At 43.2% G+C, this 18,124-nt stretch overlaps 1 protein-coding gene across 2 annotated transcripts in view; it reads right to left on the reverse strand.

Moving 5' to 3' along the window:
* Positions 1-18,124, reverse strand: part of aatkb (apoptosis-associated tyrosine kinase b) — a 78,688-nt gene that overhangs the window by 34,150 nt on the left and 26,414 nt on the right. For both annotated transcript variants that reach the window (XM_079493666.1, XM_079493667.1), the window contains exon 2: positions 579-721. In XM_079493666.1, the coding sequence (XP_079349792.1) occupies positions 579-721 (143 nt within the window). The remainder of the gene's footprint in view (positions 1-578; positions 722-18,124) is intronic.

The raw sequence follows: 18,124 nt of genomic DNA on the forward strand, positions 1-18,124 counted from the left end.
AATGGACAATTATTTGTGTGCAATGTGTCCACTGTACAGTACACTAATATTGTTAATTTATTGTTGATTCTACACTGAGAGTGTACAAATGGAACCAAATGGACCCGCACAGGTCCATTTGGTTCCATCTGTACACTCTCAGAGTTGTGGTGGGTGTGTCACTAGATGATTACCCTCATTGTAAAAGCAGCTTGTTCAATGTTCGTTGTATATAATGCACGCCTACTCCTACCTTCTCACTCTCAGAGTTAAACATGCATGTGTGCGGGTCCATTTGGTTCCATTTGTACACTCTCAGAGTTAAACATGCATGTGTGCGGGTCCATTTGGTTCCATTTGTACACTCTCAGAGTTAAACATGCATGTGTGTGGGTCCATTTGGTCCCATTTGTATAAATGACCACTGATGGTGCGTGTGTAGACACCCACCTTGAAGCCTGCGTTGCTCCTGCAGCAGATACAGACCAGCATGAGGAAGATGAAGGTGAAAAGGTGCGTGCGTGCGTGCGTGCGTGCGTGCGTGCGTGCGTGCGTGCGTGGGTGCGTGCGTGCGTGCGTGCGTGCAGACAGTAACCCACCTTGAAGCCTCCATTGCTGCTCCTCTTCCGCCTGCAGCAGAGACACACCAGCATGAGGAAGAGGAGGGTGAAGAGGCCGGCCAGGGAGACAGCCACCACCGCCAAGGACGTGGACCACGACAGCTCACTCAGCGGAGCGCCATCTGCAGGACGACACCGAGCGTGATATGTTAACGTAACGTCACACCCCTGGGGTATTTTACCAGGCCTATATGCAGTCACATGATGCAATGGTGGGAGTGGTAGGAGTTCTGGTCTGGTTTGGGTGAATATTAAGTAGTCATTTGGTGACTCAGGCAATCAATGAAAACCTTTGCAACCACTATATTAATGGCAAGTATTTCCTACAGCTTTAAGTCCAAAAATCTGAACTAACCCTTTCTTTTCTTTTTTATAATATTTATTTTATTTGGAAAAAGCAGTACAATAACAGCATTTCTATGTATACATAGGACACAAGTGCAGTTCCCAGGATCTTTTTTTCACCCCTCTTCCCTCCCTCCCCCCTCCAAGTGACTCCATCTCCAGTGTCTCTGTAACATCCTTGCTTTCTTCAGGACTACATATGGCATCAAGTCAACACTTAACAGGGGCAAAGGGCAATATCGCTTCAGAGTGTTGAACTAACCCTTTCAAACAGGGATGATGATTGATACTATAAGAAATGTTAGGTCTGAAATAGAAATGTGTTGGTGGTGAATCCATTTGAATATACTGTAGCCGGTATATTGTAGCTGGTATAGCCAATGAGTAGTGAGGACTGAGGAAATGTGGTGCTTCCAGACCTCCTAATGGTTTAGACTAGAGTCAGGTCAGCTTGATTCTTGGGGTATTCATTTGCCAGTAGAATTTCCAAATGATGGAGTGAGCCAGAAATTGCAGAAATTGCACACACGTTACACTACAGAGTACAGACATCACCCTGCCTGATGAATGTCTTTGACACTCTGCAGAATAATATAGCAATCATGGAAATCCAACTGTTATGAATCACAAGCCTGGCGGGGAGCCAGCCATGCAGCATAGCATGAACCACAGCATGGGAAAACAGACTCAAACATCCACACATCCATTTAGCTCCATCATACTTACTACAGACACACAGCAAGGCTTTTCATTGCAAAAAAGAATAAAAAATTAAATAACACCCCCAAATGTACAGCATACTATGTATGAATCAGCCCTTTTAGTGTGGTTTGCCTAATGGGATTTTCGCTATTGTGGCTTTCACCTGGGTGAAGGTAAAGCTTTTGTGGAAAAGTAAAAGTATACTGCAATGTAGAACTACTCAGTTATACAAGTAAAAGTCTGTAATTCAAAATGTACTTGAGTAAAAGTACAAATTGGTATCAAATGTACTTTAGGCTATCAAAAGTAGAAAGTACTTATTATGCAGAATGTCTCATTTCAAGTTTTCAAATGTATAAATGTTTTTAAAATAGCAGATCTACAAGCTCTGAGATGTAGTGGAGTAGAAGTAAAAGTATTGGAAATACTCAAGGAAAGTACAAATACCTAAAAATTGTACATAAGTAAGTAAATGTACTTAGTAACTTTCCACCGCTGGTTAACATCATTGTAGGGAGAGAGACAGAGGACGATCTTGAGCGAGTGTCTCATCTCAGTATAATTATATCTTTGAAACAAGATACAATTATAATAATTGTATCTTTGAAACGAGCACAGTTTTATTATTGCAACCGTGTTTGATGTCTCAATGACATGGACCACCTGGGATTCGATTACACAGCCAATTACTACCACCATGTGCTTGTTATTATTGGTACAGTATAGACACAGTCCAGATGGGGTTCATAATGTTTGGAAATGACTTGCATATTGTGCACTACACTGGGTTTGTCACATTTTAAACCCAAATACATCTAAGATTTCTCATCAAGTGTTTTGCTGTTGAGCACCCGAGTTGAACAGAAAAATACTAGCTCAGTACGGCCTGAACATCTAAGAAATTAAATGGAATCCAACTAGTACTTTTCTTCTTTTTTCCTTTTCTTGTTTTGCATGGTCCTGGGCATGTGTGTGTGTGTGTGTGTGTGTGTGTGTGTGTGTGTGTGTGTGTGTGTGTGTGTGTGTGTGTGTGTGTGTGTGTGTGTGTGTGTGTGTGTGTGTGTGTGTGTGTGTGTGTGTGTGTGTGTGTGTGTGTGTGTGTGTGTGTGTACTGAATGATCAGTGAACTGAATGATCATTGACCTATGAATGACCGTCCATGTAGTCATTGACAAGTTGGAGGTCTAGAAATTCAACAGAAAAGGGGAGTTACAATCTCAGCAGGGAAGAGTGCACCGGATTGTCTGGTTGAGTCATTATTACTAGGAGATTATTAATAGTCATCAATGGACCATTGGTTGAGAAACAGTGGGATGTATCATGTGTACACATGGGATGCATAGCAGCAAGTGTTGCAAAAGCACAAATCTTAGCCCATATTATGTCCCCACCCAACACAACAGTGATCCCAGGGTGATTCTAAGTCAGGGTGGTGGTCCCTCTTTCACAATCAATTGAAAACCCCTGATCTACAGGCTCACAAGTGAGCTTGTAGATCTGCTATTTTCAGCATGTAACCAAGCATAAAAGCGTAAAGCTGGAAGAGTGATGTGATGTGTCCTAATACTGAAAGCAATAGGCTAAGTGTAATCATACTGAAATATTCATCAAGTTTATTCATGATGTTTATTTAAAACGCCGTTCCACCCTCTGCATAATTTTCTATGCGTGAATAATTGTCTCTGTCCATTTATCATCATTCTCCATATCTCTCTCTGTCCCTCCCCACACTTTAATTTTGGAAAAGCCAGCCAGCCAGCCACCCGCCCACACATGTGGCTTTTCTATTGTGTCATTTATTTATTTTTTATTTTTTGGACGGAGGTTTCTGTGCAGTGAGTGAGACATTAGTATTTTTCATCTTGCCACAGATTCAGAAATGATGTGGTAACCACAGTAACAGATTGCCTGCAGCTGCAAATCTCTGTTTATCCATGAGGTCCTCATGGAGAGATTTGCAGCTGCAGGCAATCTGTTACTCATGATGAGGAGGCCCGTGACATAAACAGTGCCACCCCTATCCCCACGTGCACACACGTTCAGTATGTACAGTGTGTGTGTACATACATACTGTAGTGTACGTACATCACATGCACACACACAGAATACCAAGTCAAAGCTAATCATCTGGATGCTGGTACGACATGGCCCTGAGTGAGTGGACTCTTTGTCTGTCTGATTGGGCAGAGACAATGAGAGAGAGAGAGAGAGAGAGAGAGAGAGAATGAGAGAGACAGACAGAGACATTATAAGCTTATAATAAAATAGAAGACATACAAGCTCATAGCACGTCACTGTAGATTTAGTAGACTACAACTAGACTAAAACCAAAACATTCCAGATGACTAAAATTTGACTAAAACTAAATGAAATTTGATTCAAAAGACTTTATTCAAAAGACTAAGACTATTTTATGACTAAAATATGGTTAGGAGAACAGACTGAGGTAAGGGCCAGTGTTTCAGTACAGCAGGCCAGTCTGGCGGCAGGCGGTGCAGACCTTGTTCAACAAGCTGACGGCTTTCAGAAATCGGGTGTTCAACTTAAGGCACTTGATACTGCCAGCTTTGCTAAATCAGTCAATAGCCTTTTTAGTAGTGTGAAGTGAACTGCCAAGCAGGTTTTTGTAACATCCAGATTTAATTATATTGTATTGAGCAGGGAAAATGGTAAATGGTAAATGGTGCATTTATATAGCGCCTTTATCCAAGGCGCTTTACATAGATTGTGCATTACATTCACCCATTCACACACACATTTATACACCGATTGCAGCGGAAGCCATGCAAGGTACCAACCAGCACATCGGGAGCAATTTGGGGTTCAGTGTCTTGCCCAAGGACACTTCGACATGTAGACAGGAGGAGCCGGGATTCGAACCGCCGACCCATGGATCATTGGACGACCTGCTCTACCTCTTGAGCCACAGTCACCCCAGAAGACAGAGACCGAGCACTCCACCTCTACTGGGCTTCATGTTTTAGACTCCCTCTGGTTGTAATCTTTATTTAGATGCTAAATAATAACAGCACAGTAGCACGTGCATGGGAGAGACACCGTGACTGTGGAGATAGCCTGTCTGTTATGTAATATTTGAGAGACGTGCAAGTAGGAAAGAGAATAAGGTCCGCACACTGGTCCACTGTGGTGAGAAAATAAATTATTGAGTTTGGAGTTCAGTCCAGTTGTGCAGACTTTATTTTCTTTTCTATTATTTACCTCGGTCCAGCACCTGGCGTTTTAGTTAGTGGATGTGCGTGCTCTATTATCTCTATGTGCACGTAGGGCCACCCGCGCATGTGAAAACAAAGTATTTAAACTGGGCTCATTAAAGGGAAAATTCACCCTTTTTGCAAAAAGAATATATGTTAATGACGTTTAGAAGATTTAGAACACTTTCCTGGGGGTCTTTATGTGTGTAATATGGTATTTTAGATTTTAGCAGTGTCTCTGATGTCATGGACACTGGGCTCACTTCCTTCCTGGACTACAATTCCCATAATGCTTTGGTGCACTGCTCCTCCTTGTGGACAGGGGGAGGGCTGTCTTACTGCATGAGACAACATGTAGTCCAGGAAGTAAGTGAGCCCAGTGTCCATGACATCAGAGACACTGGGCTCACTGCTAAAATCTAAAATATCTAAAATCATATATTACACACACAAAGACCCCCAGGAAAGTGTTCTAAATCTTCTAAACGTCATTAACATATATTTTTGTCCCTTTAAAGGCCTGCTCACTGACTCCCAGTCTGCCAGGACATCCTATAAGATAACTTTATATTAACACAATCATTCCCGGGATTCCTTCAAAATAGGAGCTCTGTGGTGCCGGGAAAACATGGCCACTTTTACTCTGTACACACGTCCTATGCATCCGTCGATTGGATTCCGATTGGAGAGAGAGAGAGAGAGAGAGAGAGAGAGAGAGAGAGAGAGAGAGAGAGAGAGAGAGAGAGAGAGAGAGAGAGAGAGAGAGAGAGAGAGAGAGAGAGAATGGAGGTGGAGAGGTTTAATATATTATCTAATCATCATATACAGTATACCTGCAGGGATTTCTCCAGGGAGGTGTCAAGGAGGTGTAGGTGGTGAACGACGTGAATAGCAAGACACAGCACAGCACTAAAGATATATACTGTACTGTAGCTATAGCTTGCATTAATGGGATGGAGAGAGGAGAGGAGAGGAGAGGAGAGGAGAGGAGAGGAGAGGAGAGGAGAGGAGAGGAGAGGAGAGGAGAGGAGAGGAGAGGAGAGGAGAGGAGAGGAGAGGAGAGGAGAGGAGGATATTCAACTTAATTTTGTTTACAGGTATAAAAGAGTGGATGAAATTATTCTAATGCAAGCATTTGCTACCCACACTTTGCAGTTTAATTTTAGAGCCTAACACGGAGCTTTTAGATCAGCTAGACATTTAGTAAGGGCATTTTATCAGGTATTTGACCAATCTGGGAACTAAATCGTTACCAAGAAATTTCTTCACCAATGTGTTTCTAAAGGTGTCTAATAACATGTACTAAAAGTTTGAAATTCAACTCCCGTGGGAAAATTGAGTTATTAGCATAATATGTGACCATACCCATAACATCCTATATAAGGCAAAAAAGTCCAAATTTCATCATTCTTTAAGTAGCATGTGACATATGAAACTAGGGTGATTTCATGATTCTGAATCCATTCCAAGCATTAGTTTTGCACAAAAAACACTCCTTGGCTAAATTAGGCCATATCCAGTTGACCAAATGTGCTGACCTCATCACGTTTGTGTGGCCGTTTTCCTCCCAAGGAGTGTTTTTTGTGCAAAACTAATGCTTGGAATGGATTCAGAATCATGAAATCACCCTAGTTTCATATGTCACATGCTACTTAAAGAATGATGAAATTTGGACTTTTTTGCCTTATATAGGATGTTATGGGTATGGTCACATATTGTGCTAATAACTCAATTTTCCCACGGGAGTTGAATTTCAAACTTTTAGTACATGTTATTAGACACCTTTAGAAACACATTGGTGAAGAAATTTCTTGGTAACGATTTAGTTCCCAGATTTTCATAGATTTCTCTTACTAATTGTGTATAAATTAAGCATACCTGTATACCATACTATTGGAATTTGTCACCCATCCTACACACCCTATACTATAGGGTGTGTAGGATGGGTGACAAATTCCAAATGTACTTTGTCAATGAATTTAGCTTTCTCTCTCCATTCTGTCATAAACTATAGTAAAACCAAACCAAAACAGGGCAGCGGTGGCTCAGGGGGTAGAGTGGCTGGATGGTAACTGCAAGGTTGCCAGTTCGAACCCGGGCTCCCCCAGAGTTGGTGTCGAAGTGTCCTTTCCTTAAAATATATATTTCTAAAACTATGAAACATTTCAAAGATTCCTTTTCAGGCAAACATGTCCACCGTAAGATGAACCTAAATAGGTTTGAATGGGGTTTCTAGGTGTAAGTATGTAGGACTAGCAGCATGCCAAAGTTTGTGATATTGCCATTGAGAATGCATTGGGCGTTTAAGTTAAATAACTGAGAAACTACAAATAATTTCAAAGTAAAAAGTTCCAGCATGTGTCTCCACAGTAAGCTGAATTATAAAATGTGTGAATGGAGTTTCTAGGTGAAAGTGATTTTTTTGACGTGCCATAGAGCTGCCATTGAGCCCCATTATACATTTCTCAAATTTGAAAGCACTATATATTTCTAAAACTATGAAACATTTCAAAGATTCCATTTCAGGCAAACATGTCCACCGTAAGATGAACCTAAATAGATTTGAATGGGGTTTCTATAGGTGTAAGTATGTAGGACTAGTAGCATGCCAAAGTTTGTGCTATTGCCATTGAGAATGCATTGGGCGTTTAAGTTAAATAACTCAGAAACTACAAATCATTTCAAAGTAAAAAGTTCCAGCATGTGTCTCCACAGTAAGCTGAATTATAAAATGTGTGAATAGAGTTTCTAGGTGAAAGTATTTTTTTTGACGTGCCATAGAGCTGCCATTGAGCCCCATTATACATTTCTCAAATTTGAAAGCACTATATTTCTAAAACTATGAAACATTTCAAAGATTTCTTTTCAGGCAAACATGTCCACCGTAAGATGAACCTAAATAGGTTTGAATGGGGTTTCTAGGTGTAAGTATGTAGGACTAGTAGCATGCCAAAGTTTGTGCTATTGCCATTGAGAATGCATTGGGCGTTTAAGTTAAATACGGGGGGGACATATTTTGACAGCAGAAACTGCCTGTCATAATTTCTCCCCCCTCCCTATTTTCAGTGGGTAGATCTTGTTGAGCTGGTCATTTTGAAAGTAGATCTCACGTCATAAATGTGTGGGCACCCCTGCTGTATAGGGTTAGGTTATGGCAGACAGCTGAACAGTCGCAATTTCCGAAACGCTCCGACCAGCATTAGCCTAGGGCCTAGGCTAATGCTAGCCTACTGTATATACCCTAGGCTATTGAGTATGTTCGCATATTAAGCATATACAACACCTAGGCTATTGGAGAATGTTCGCATATAACGACATGGACAAAAACAGGACCCCAGGGTTATACTGTGGTTGAAAAGATTGGAGTACAATGATCAAATATCAAAACAAATATCAATACTTTATAGTGTGCTGTGTGCAAATGAAGGCAGAGTTCCTCAGTCTCTTGTGCAAATGAAAGAAAGACATCAAATAACATAGGTAGGTATGTATCAAAAATCACACCCGTGTGAACTGAGTGGTGCAAGGTCTTATATAGCCTGATCAGCTGTGGTCTGACGTAATGTCAGTGACCATAGTAACCATGCTCATTTTTTTGGGTCCCACGTACAGGTACACACACGTACAGGTACACACATACATAGACACAAACATAGATACAGACAAAGATTGATTATATAGAGATTGATTCACTCTGACGTGATATCTGTGATGTCAGTGACGTCACATACTAACCATAGCAACCATGCTCGTTTTTTTGGTACGAACAAACACGGGTACACGGGTACAAAGCCAGTTGTTGGAGTGGTTTGCACCACTCAAAAAATGTGTATGAAAAACTAGATAGGCAGCTGTAGGCTAGTGCCTATCTATAGTTATTCTAGTGTGTGTTACCATTGCATACGGTGTCGTTTAACAACTAATGAGGATGTTCAGTAAATCCATCACCGATCGTAATAAGTGAGCCAACAATCAGTCAATCGACAGAGGTGCTCTATCTCGTACATACACAGAATACCGTCTTGTGGCAGGTTTTCCCCGGCCGTTCGTTGCTGTTGGCTAGCTGGGTGAAATCAATGCCATTGACTCAAGCTCTTCTTAATGAAGCAGAGTGTGTGTGTGGGGCAAATAGAGAATCTCCCTCGTCTCAGCTGTAATGAGCCTACATCTTATGGGAGACAAAATTAATGTGTGGTGCTAAAAGGTCATTCCTCTCAAAGACAGCTAGTCTTTAACCCATTATAAGACCTGGAACGCATGTGTCACTTTAGCATTTGACCACATTAACAATAATTTTATACTTTAGCTTTTGAAAAATAGCAGATGTACAAGCTCATAGCGCGTGCTGCGAGCTTGTAGATCTGCTATTTTTTTTCGAAAATAACATTTTCTAATTCAAATCTTTGCTTCTCGTGGTCCCTGGAACAAAATATTTTCAGATGGGTATCGGCAGCCAATTACATATCATTTTGGGGGTCCTTGACATGAAAATGTTTGAGCACCACTGACATACAGTACGTACAGTAGAAACAGGTTTTTCAGAAAACTGTAGAATTTGTAGAATCGGCCTCAGGTCTTAATGGGTTGACCAAATAACTATATAGCACAGAATGCCATGCGGAGCAGACCACTTTCTCAGTGGAAGCAGCAGGGAGGGAGTTGCACCAAGATGCTTTTCAGCTGAGCTGCTCCTTTTCTCTCTCTCTTGCTTGTGTGGCTCTGCTAACTATACTGTAGCTCTGTCAAATCTGCCTCTCTCTCCACCAGGCATCAGCTCGGAGGTGGAAGACATTTTTAGCCTCCCGAGGCGAAGAAGAGCTGAAACACGTTGTGATGACTAAATTATGAAAAGGGAGACGGCTTTGGAGAGAGAGAGAGAGAGAGAGAGAGAGAGAGAGAGAGAGAGAGAGAGAGAGGGGTCTGTGCAGGGGGAGAGGAGAGTGCACCCGGCAACAACCGTGTACTCTGCAGTGCAAAAACTCCCCTGGAGATTCTCTCCAGCACTCAACACTCCGAGCAAGCAGCAGCACACATGCTCAAGTCTGGACGAATCCAGGCAGAGGAGGAAATTGCAGTGTTCCCAGTCTCTTTGTAATCCGTTCTGTTGAGCGATGGCAAGCAAATCTAACTTCTCACGCGCACGTTTACTGCGTTTGCCGTGTGTGAGTTACCGTGGTGTGAGGACGAGAAACCGCAACTAGTGCTGCGCGATTAATCGAAAAAAGATTGCGATCTAGATTCAGACACCTATGCAATCTCATTTCTAAATTTTTGCAAGGATCGTGCAGCACTAGTTGGCTGTCCAATTTATAATAGTTACTTGTATGTTTTTGCTATACAAGAGAGAGACTGGCACCCACACCCACAGTGGCACCGACAAGAGAGAGACTGGCACCCACACCTAGCCTGGCTAATAAGCCAGACCGAATCAGCCGTTGGCAAAAAAAATGGCCTGCCGGCGGATTACGGTCTGGAGAGGCTCAATTGTACGCCCATTTCCTACACCAGAGAACTGTTGTGGCCAATCGGGACACAGTATGCAATATGGGCGGGCTTTGGTACAGTGACGTTCAATGCTTGAGACCTTTGACTGACAGTAGCTCTGACCAATTGCGTCAAAGAGAAAATGTTTGAACCCGCCCCCCGGGAAACAAGATCCATACACAGCATCTCCAGACTCAAATACCACACGACAGTGTGATTTGAGTCTGGCTTATTAGCCAGGCTAACCCACACCCACTCCATGGAGCCCACTATACTGTGGGTGTCACGTACATTTTGAAGGTAATAATGTTCAGCAACTACAGCCCAAAGTCATTTATTCATTTAGTCAGTTTCATGACAAAAAGAAAGAGAAACAATCGTGATCTCAATTCTTGTGGAGGAAAATCGAGATTCACATTCGAGCAAGAATCGTGCAGCACTACCCTCAACGTCAACTGGCAGTATAATGAGCTAACCAATCACCTAAGCCAAATGATTAACAATGACTGACAGCTTGCTGACATCCTTGCAGTAAACATTAGGGGTTATCACCGCCCTGTCAGCATATTCACCCGCTTCGAATGTTATTATCCGACAATCACCAGTCTGGAGTCTACTGCATGGTTGCAACTTGGATTTAATTTCTGAAGCGAAAAAACATCATGAAACGGACTTACGTGGACTTACTTATCTAAACTCATAATACAAAATCTGTCTCTGCAAGAGAGTTCTTTTGTGATGACCATTCACTTCTGATTTACAACTGTAAATTGTAAATTGTGATGACTTTAACCACTTAAACCCTATGTACATCATTTTTCCCTTTTTGCCAAATCTTGGCAATTCCACGCTAGCCGTTGATGATTAGAGGCTCACAATGTTGAGGCCTGCTCTGCTCTGATAAGCCGCTCGTCCATTCGAGCACGAGCAATGCCGGATTTGATCCCTTCAGTGATCCCTTCTGGAGAAACCACCGAGAACCAAGGCAGCAAAGCTCTTCCAGTGGTGAAATAATGAAACTCGGGCAGCTCCCTTTGCCCGCTCCATCTTGGAGCGTGGTAGATATTACCACGAGCATTTGTCAATGCAGGATACAAATCAAGTGCAGTTTGTAATATGATTTGTCTCTAAGACGAATGCACATGTCTTAACACCACACATTGTAAATGCATATTCTCTCTGCCTGACAACTACATTTTTTGTAGTATCATGTAATATTAACAAATAGTGATGGGGATCCCTATTCCAATGAGTGACCCTGCATCTCTCTCTCCCTGTGGGCGGCCGCAGCATAGAAGGACAGGCAGGTGACTGCTGCCGACAACCTGTAACTACCGGTAAGTAGTAAATACATTTACTTACTGTAAGTACTGTACTTAAGTACAATTTTGAAGTATGTGTTTATTTTGAATATTTCCAATTTACTTCTACTCCACTGTACATCTCAGAGGCAAATATTGTACTTTTACTCCACTACATTTATTTGACAGCTTTAGTTACTAGTTACTTTGTAGATTTTGATTATTCACAAAACATACATTAACCCCTTCAGCCCTATGTACATTTCGGCCATTTGAAAATAGCCGATCTACAAGCTTGCTATTTACAAAAGATTTCTATACATTTTATAGACGTGAAAACTTGTGAAATGGGACACAGATTCTGCACAATGAATGGATTTTAATGCCAATACTTTTGTACTTTTACTCAAGTACATTTTGAATTATGAACTTATACTTGATACAGAGTATTTCTACATTGCAGTATATTGATACTTTTACTTAAGTACAAAATGTGAGTACTTTTTCCGCCACTGCCGATGAGCAGCCGCAGTACACTCGGTCTGCTATAAGTGCTAAACAGCCAGTGCTAAACAGCCAGTGCTAAACAGCCAGTGCTAACAGCCAGTGCTAAACAGCCAGTGCTAAACAGCCAGTGCTAAAGAGCCAGTGCTAAACAGCCAGTGCTAAACAGCCAGTGCTAAACAGCCAGTGCTAAAGAGCCAGTGCTAACAGCCAGGTAAGGGAACCGTGGACTGGCGTAGAGGCACCTGCATGCCTGGAAACAAGCCAAAACAAGTAGTACTACACAGCCAGCAGGGTGGAGAGAGAGACAGACGGAGAGAGAGAGAGAGAGAGAGAGGCGAGAGAGAGACAGACGGAGAGAGAGAGAGAGAGAGAGACAGACGGAGAGAGAGAGAGCGAGAGAGAGAGCGAGGAGAGGGGGAAGTTCATGTTTCAGAATGCCATCAAGACAGGACAGAGAGAGATATTTCAAGAGATATAGGGCTCCATTTTCGTCACCGCTAAACCCCTTATCCCTAAACTTCTTTGCCCTTTTTACTATTGTGAAAAACATTTTTGAATAGTTCAGCTAGCCAATCTAGATTGACACGTTGTGAGCTTGTAGACTGGCCATTTTAATTGTTCAAAAATGTTTTGCAAAATAGTAAAAAGAAAAAAGGCAAAGAAGTTTAGGGATAAGGGGTTTAGCGGTGACGAAAATGGAGCCCATAAAGCCCAAACCACACCAAAGGGTCAGGTTGGGACAAAACGTTTTTTAAGGTAGACCACACCAATGCAACTCATTGCAACTCAATGAGTTTTGTCCCCACCCGACCCTTTGGTGTGGTTTGGGCTTAACAATGCAGGAAAAACTATAGATAAACCTGTAAGACGCAACGTGCACGCATAAACCTGGGTGACGGCAGACTGCTGGGCGAGCACTGGTGCTTTGGCATGCATGGGGGGTCAGATCAACATATGGAATGAATTCTGTATTGGCCATATATGGAGCGTGTCACACCGGGAGATGCAGGTTTTCATAGTAAACTACGGTCACAATAAAAGTTAACTAGAATTCAATGTTGCATACAGTAGCTCTAATCTGCTTTAATGTTAAAATGCATTCAAGTTGTATGTTTCAAGTTTGCATGACTCAAATTTAATCTCATTAACTTGTCTTGATATGTGCCTGTTCTTGTATACCCATGGGGTTTTTTGCTAACGTTCCCTGATTTTGCTTAGCATGCTGCTTCGACAAAATTCAGAGAACATCCCCCAGAGCAGAGAGCCTTTAATGCCAAGTTTAACTGTATTCCATTTGTTGCAAAAAATTGTTAATCTACTTTGACGTGAGTGTTTCCTGTCTAAACTAGAAAAGGAGGCGGGGAGTGGCGGCCGGGTTGATTACATAATTTGCTATTTTCTACTCGCCGTGAGCGAAATACTCCGTCTGGAAAAGACAAAAGTGGGAGCGGAGCGCACACCTACAGTATGCTGATGAGGTGCTGCTGACCACAGCAGGTAGTCTAATAGTGTTGACAAGGATGAGTCCACACAGCGTTTAGCCACGATGCAAAAAGTTTCATTTAAAAAGGAAAGCAACGTTTCGACTATAAAGTCTTAATCAGGGTTCATCTGAACTGTAATACTGATTTGGTATGATAAAGTGAATTCACCATTTGTCAGCCTTCTGATTGGTTCCTGACTGACTAACCAGCAGGTTCTTGCTGCCTTGTTTAAAATAGGAATTGAAGAATATCAATACGAAGCAACTGAAAAACACCTTATTTCAATGGTAGTGGATGAGAGGAAGGAGTTCAACCAATGGGTGCGAAGAGGGGCACAACCACAGGCGGGACTTGACAAAGGGTGAATTGTGCACGTTTTCTTTTCAGTTTTTTTTCATGATTTCATTATTATTATTAATTATTAAATATACAACAATATACCAAAAAATACAAATTTCTGGGACGCTCTGAGAAATATAAATATACATCCATGGTAGCAAATAGGGGGAAAAACACAAAATACTCAGTCTGACACCTCGGAGCAGAAATGGAACAAGCTGGGATGCCCTCGGAGAACTGACTGACACGCACACATTCGCGCACGCACGCACGCCACACACACACACACACACACACACACACACACACACACACACACACACACACACACACACACAAAGAAGCCATAGATACAGTAGGACGCGATATGGCCAGTAGACATCAGCATATCAGCGAACAAAGAGCATTCTGAGTAAGATGCAAATGTGACCTACAGCGTCTGGAAGAGGCCACGGTCCCACACATACATTATATAACAGTAGAGCCATCTGTTGGGAGTGTGCACGCTCCTACCGTCAGTGGTGGAAAGTAACTAAGTACGTTACTCAAGTACTGTACAATTTTGAGGTAATTTTACTTACGTTATTTCCATTTTTCAATAGTTCTATGCAAATACATTTCATTACTGTGTGTGTGTGTGTGTGTGTGTGCGTGTGTGCGTGCGTGTGTGCGTGCCGCTACACCACATATGCTGGCTCTGGACAAATAAAACATCACTCTAAACAAACACCAGCACTACACACTGACACCAGTCTTCCATCAGAGACAGAGAGAGAGAGAGAGAGACGTGAAAACATGGATATTGATGTGGATGAGGGGAAAGGTGACATGTCAGAAAGGAAATGGAGCGACGAGCGTCGGCAGTGGCTCAGGAGGTGAAAGCGGCCGCTTGGGAATCGGAGGGTTCCCGGTTCGATACTGAGCTTAGTGTCCTTGAGCAAGACACTTTAACCCCTACTAGGTTTTACTACTTAGCAGCAGTGAAGACCAATTCACCTTATTCTTGGCCCTTCTCCAGGATGGCGCCATTGCCCTTTTCTGCCGCTTCATTCAATATTATCTGGACACTTCTGCCCTAATAGGCCGCAGGCGTAATGCACGAAATGCAGGTCAAGTAAGTAAGTAAGTAAGTCAGAGAGGCTTATTGTCGGTTAAAGAAAGAAAAAACAGGTGCGCTTCCTCTGGAAACTGCCCTTGATTGAGGCAGTGGGTGCTCAGCTTTAAATATAACCGAAAACATAAACCAACTAAATGGAAAATGCGGCACTCCAAAATAAAAGATGCAAGACTGGCTCAGATGCAATTTCTCATGTTTATTTGAGAACGCTGACGTGTTTCGGCAGTAGCCTCCTTCAGAGCAGACTAAAAAGACTTGTTGTCGGAATCAGCCAGGGTGCGGGAGTCTATCCCCGTTTCAATGCACTAGACCTCTGGGAGATGGATTGCTGAGGTGGAGCGCAAAACACCTACAATCAGCTCCCAGTGCTTACCGCACGACATCAAGCCGCGCTGCTCATACGCTGAGTTGGCGGTGCCCGGGATCGAACCCATGAGTTGTGAACACAAAAGAAATGTAGGAACCATTGGTTTAAAAAAGGCTCTTATTAGAAGTAGACATGGCAACAGCACAGGTAAACAGTTAACACCTTGATATGGGGCTCCCCCACACCCCCCTTGCTAGGGGAGTCCCTAGCTAAATGTGTGCGTCGCACACTTTCTGTACAACTGATTCTCCATTAACAAGAACCATTCCCTCCCTCCAGCATACCCAGCATAGAGTAATAAAAAGATAGAGACTGAACCAAATTTTGGTTGGCAAATGTGGAAGTGCAACCGAGCGCTCAATGTTAAACCCCAGCTGCACGGGGTTTCCTCGTCATAATTCCACAGTTCACGCTCTGACCGAGTGCATCAACAGTGCAGAGCCTCCCTGGGGGCTTGATACCCAGGTCACAAGATGGTCACTGTCATGCAGCTCCCGGACCCTGCTGTTGATGGCCGTGCCCCAGGCCGCGGGTGGCTCCGCCTGAGCTGGCCAGTGTTTGTGGCGTTCCGGTGTTATGTAACAGCCCCTCTCTGTCCCTGACGCCTGACTGAGCAAAAACACCTGTGTGTGTGTGTGTGTGTGTGTGTGTGTGTGTGAGTGAGTGAGTGAGTGAGTGAGTGAGTGAGTGAGTGAGTGAGTGAGTGAGTGAGTGAGTGAGTGAGTGAGTGAGTGAGTGAGTGAGTGAGTGAGTGAGTGAGTGAGTGAGTGAGTGAGTGAGTGAGTGAGTGAGTGAGTGAGTGAGTGAGTGAGTGAGTGAGTGAGTGAGTGAGTGAGTGAGTGAGTGAGTGAGTGAGTGAGTGAGTGAGTGAGTGAGTGAGTGAGTGTGTGTGTGTGTGTGTGTGTGTGTGTGTGTGTGTGTGTGTGTGTGTGTGTGTGTGTGTGTGTGTGTGTGTGTGTGTGTGAAAATATGGTGTTCCAGGGACCCCCCAGAAGCAAAGATTTGAGTTAAAAACGTTTGCTCAGAAAGAATATATATTCAAAGATTTGCGCCACATTTTCATGATTTTTCAAAAATAGCAGACCTACAAGTTCATAGCGCGGCACTCAGTGCCTATGAGCTTGTAGATCTGCTATTTTTCAACAGCTAAAGCATAACATAATGCTTAAAACACCAGAAGGGGTTCCCGCCCAAAATGGGTTAATTGCTCCCGATGGTTTGGTGCCTTGCATGGTTTCCTCTGCCATCTGTGTATGAATGGGTGAATGTAATGCACAATCTACTGTATGTAAAGCGCTTTGTATAAAAGCGCTATACAAATGCACCAATTACCATTACAACAGTATCATTCCAAACTTTTGTGCGAACGCTAGAATGCCTTGTGGTGGATTAGCGTGGCGGATCGTGTGGAACTCAGGGTCTATGGTATACCTCATGCTGTGGGACGAGGCTCTACATTAGTATGTCCTACCCTCACCAGCAGCCAGTAGCACACGTGCCATAACCCAATTACACAGGAAGCTGTAATTCACAGCCACTCACCACGGAACACATCCTCTAGAGAAACCACTTTATCTGTGTTCAACAGCCCTGTGCAAAGTTGAGAACTGAACTCCGCCTCGTTTCTCGCTGACCGATGGTGTATCCGTGCGGATGTGTGTGCGTGGGTGTGTGTGTGTGTGTGTGTGCGAGCGAGCGCGCGAGCGTGCATGTGCCATGCACACATGTTGTTTCTCTACCTGAAATGTGCTACCCTCAGTAACTCGGCATGCGGAAACAGCCCGGAGTTCGTTTCGCTTTAGCAGACAGCCTTTTACTCGGAGCCTCACTCAGATAACATGGAACCACCAATAACATCCCACCCGTGTCTGCCATATTCACAGCATCTCCCCCCCCCCCCCAGAGGGCCTGAAGATGGGCAGATGTACCGGACCCCAACCAACCCAACCCACAACCGGGTCTGAGCCACAGCCATTAACCCATTTTGGGGCGGGAACCCGTTTTGGTGTTAGCATTATGTTATGCTTTAGCTATTGAAAAATAGCAGATCTACAAGCTCATAGCGCGCCACCGAGTGGCGCGCTACGAGCTTGTAGGTCTGCTATTTTTTTGAGTGGTGCAACCACTCCAACGAACAGCAATGTCCGTGTTCAACTAGCAATGTCCGTGTTCAACTATGTGTGTTTGTGTGTGACTATGTGTGTGACCAGTACCAATGAGCACCAAAAGTGGCGCTGTTGGGCCAGAAACAGAGAGAGAGAGATCGTGTTAGAACCAATAGGAACTGAAATTGGAACGATACAGAGAAGAAATTGGAACGATACAAATTGGAACGATACAGAGAAGAAATTGGAACGATACAAATTGGAACGATACAGAGAACTAATAGGAACTGAAATTGGAACAATACAGAGAAGAAATTGGAACGATACAGAGAAGAAATTGGAACGATACAAATTGGAACGATACAGAGAACCAATAGAGGGGAGTTGCACCACTCAGTTCACACAGGTGTGATTTTTTTAAATCAAAGAACATAGAAACATAGCTTTTTCAGAAAACTGTCAGGACGTAGAAGACATTTTTAGAATCTGATCTCATGTCAAAATGTGTTAAGTCTATTCGGCTGATACCATCACTCAGTCACATCCGCCGTGGCAGGGTCTG

Source organism: Electrona antarctica, assembly GCF_951216825.1.
Source record: "Electrona antarctica genome assembly, chromosome: 22".
Classification (NCBI taxonomy): Eukaryota; Metazoa; Chordata; class Actinopteri; order Myctophiformes; family Myctophidae; genus Electrona; species Electrona antarctica.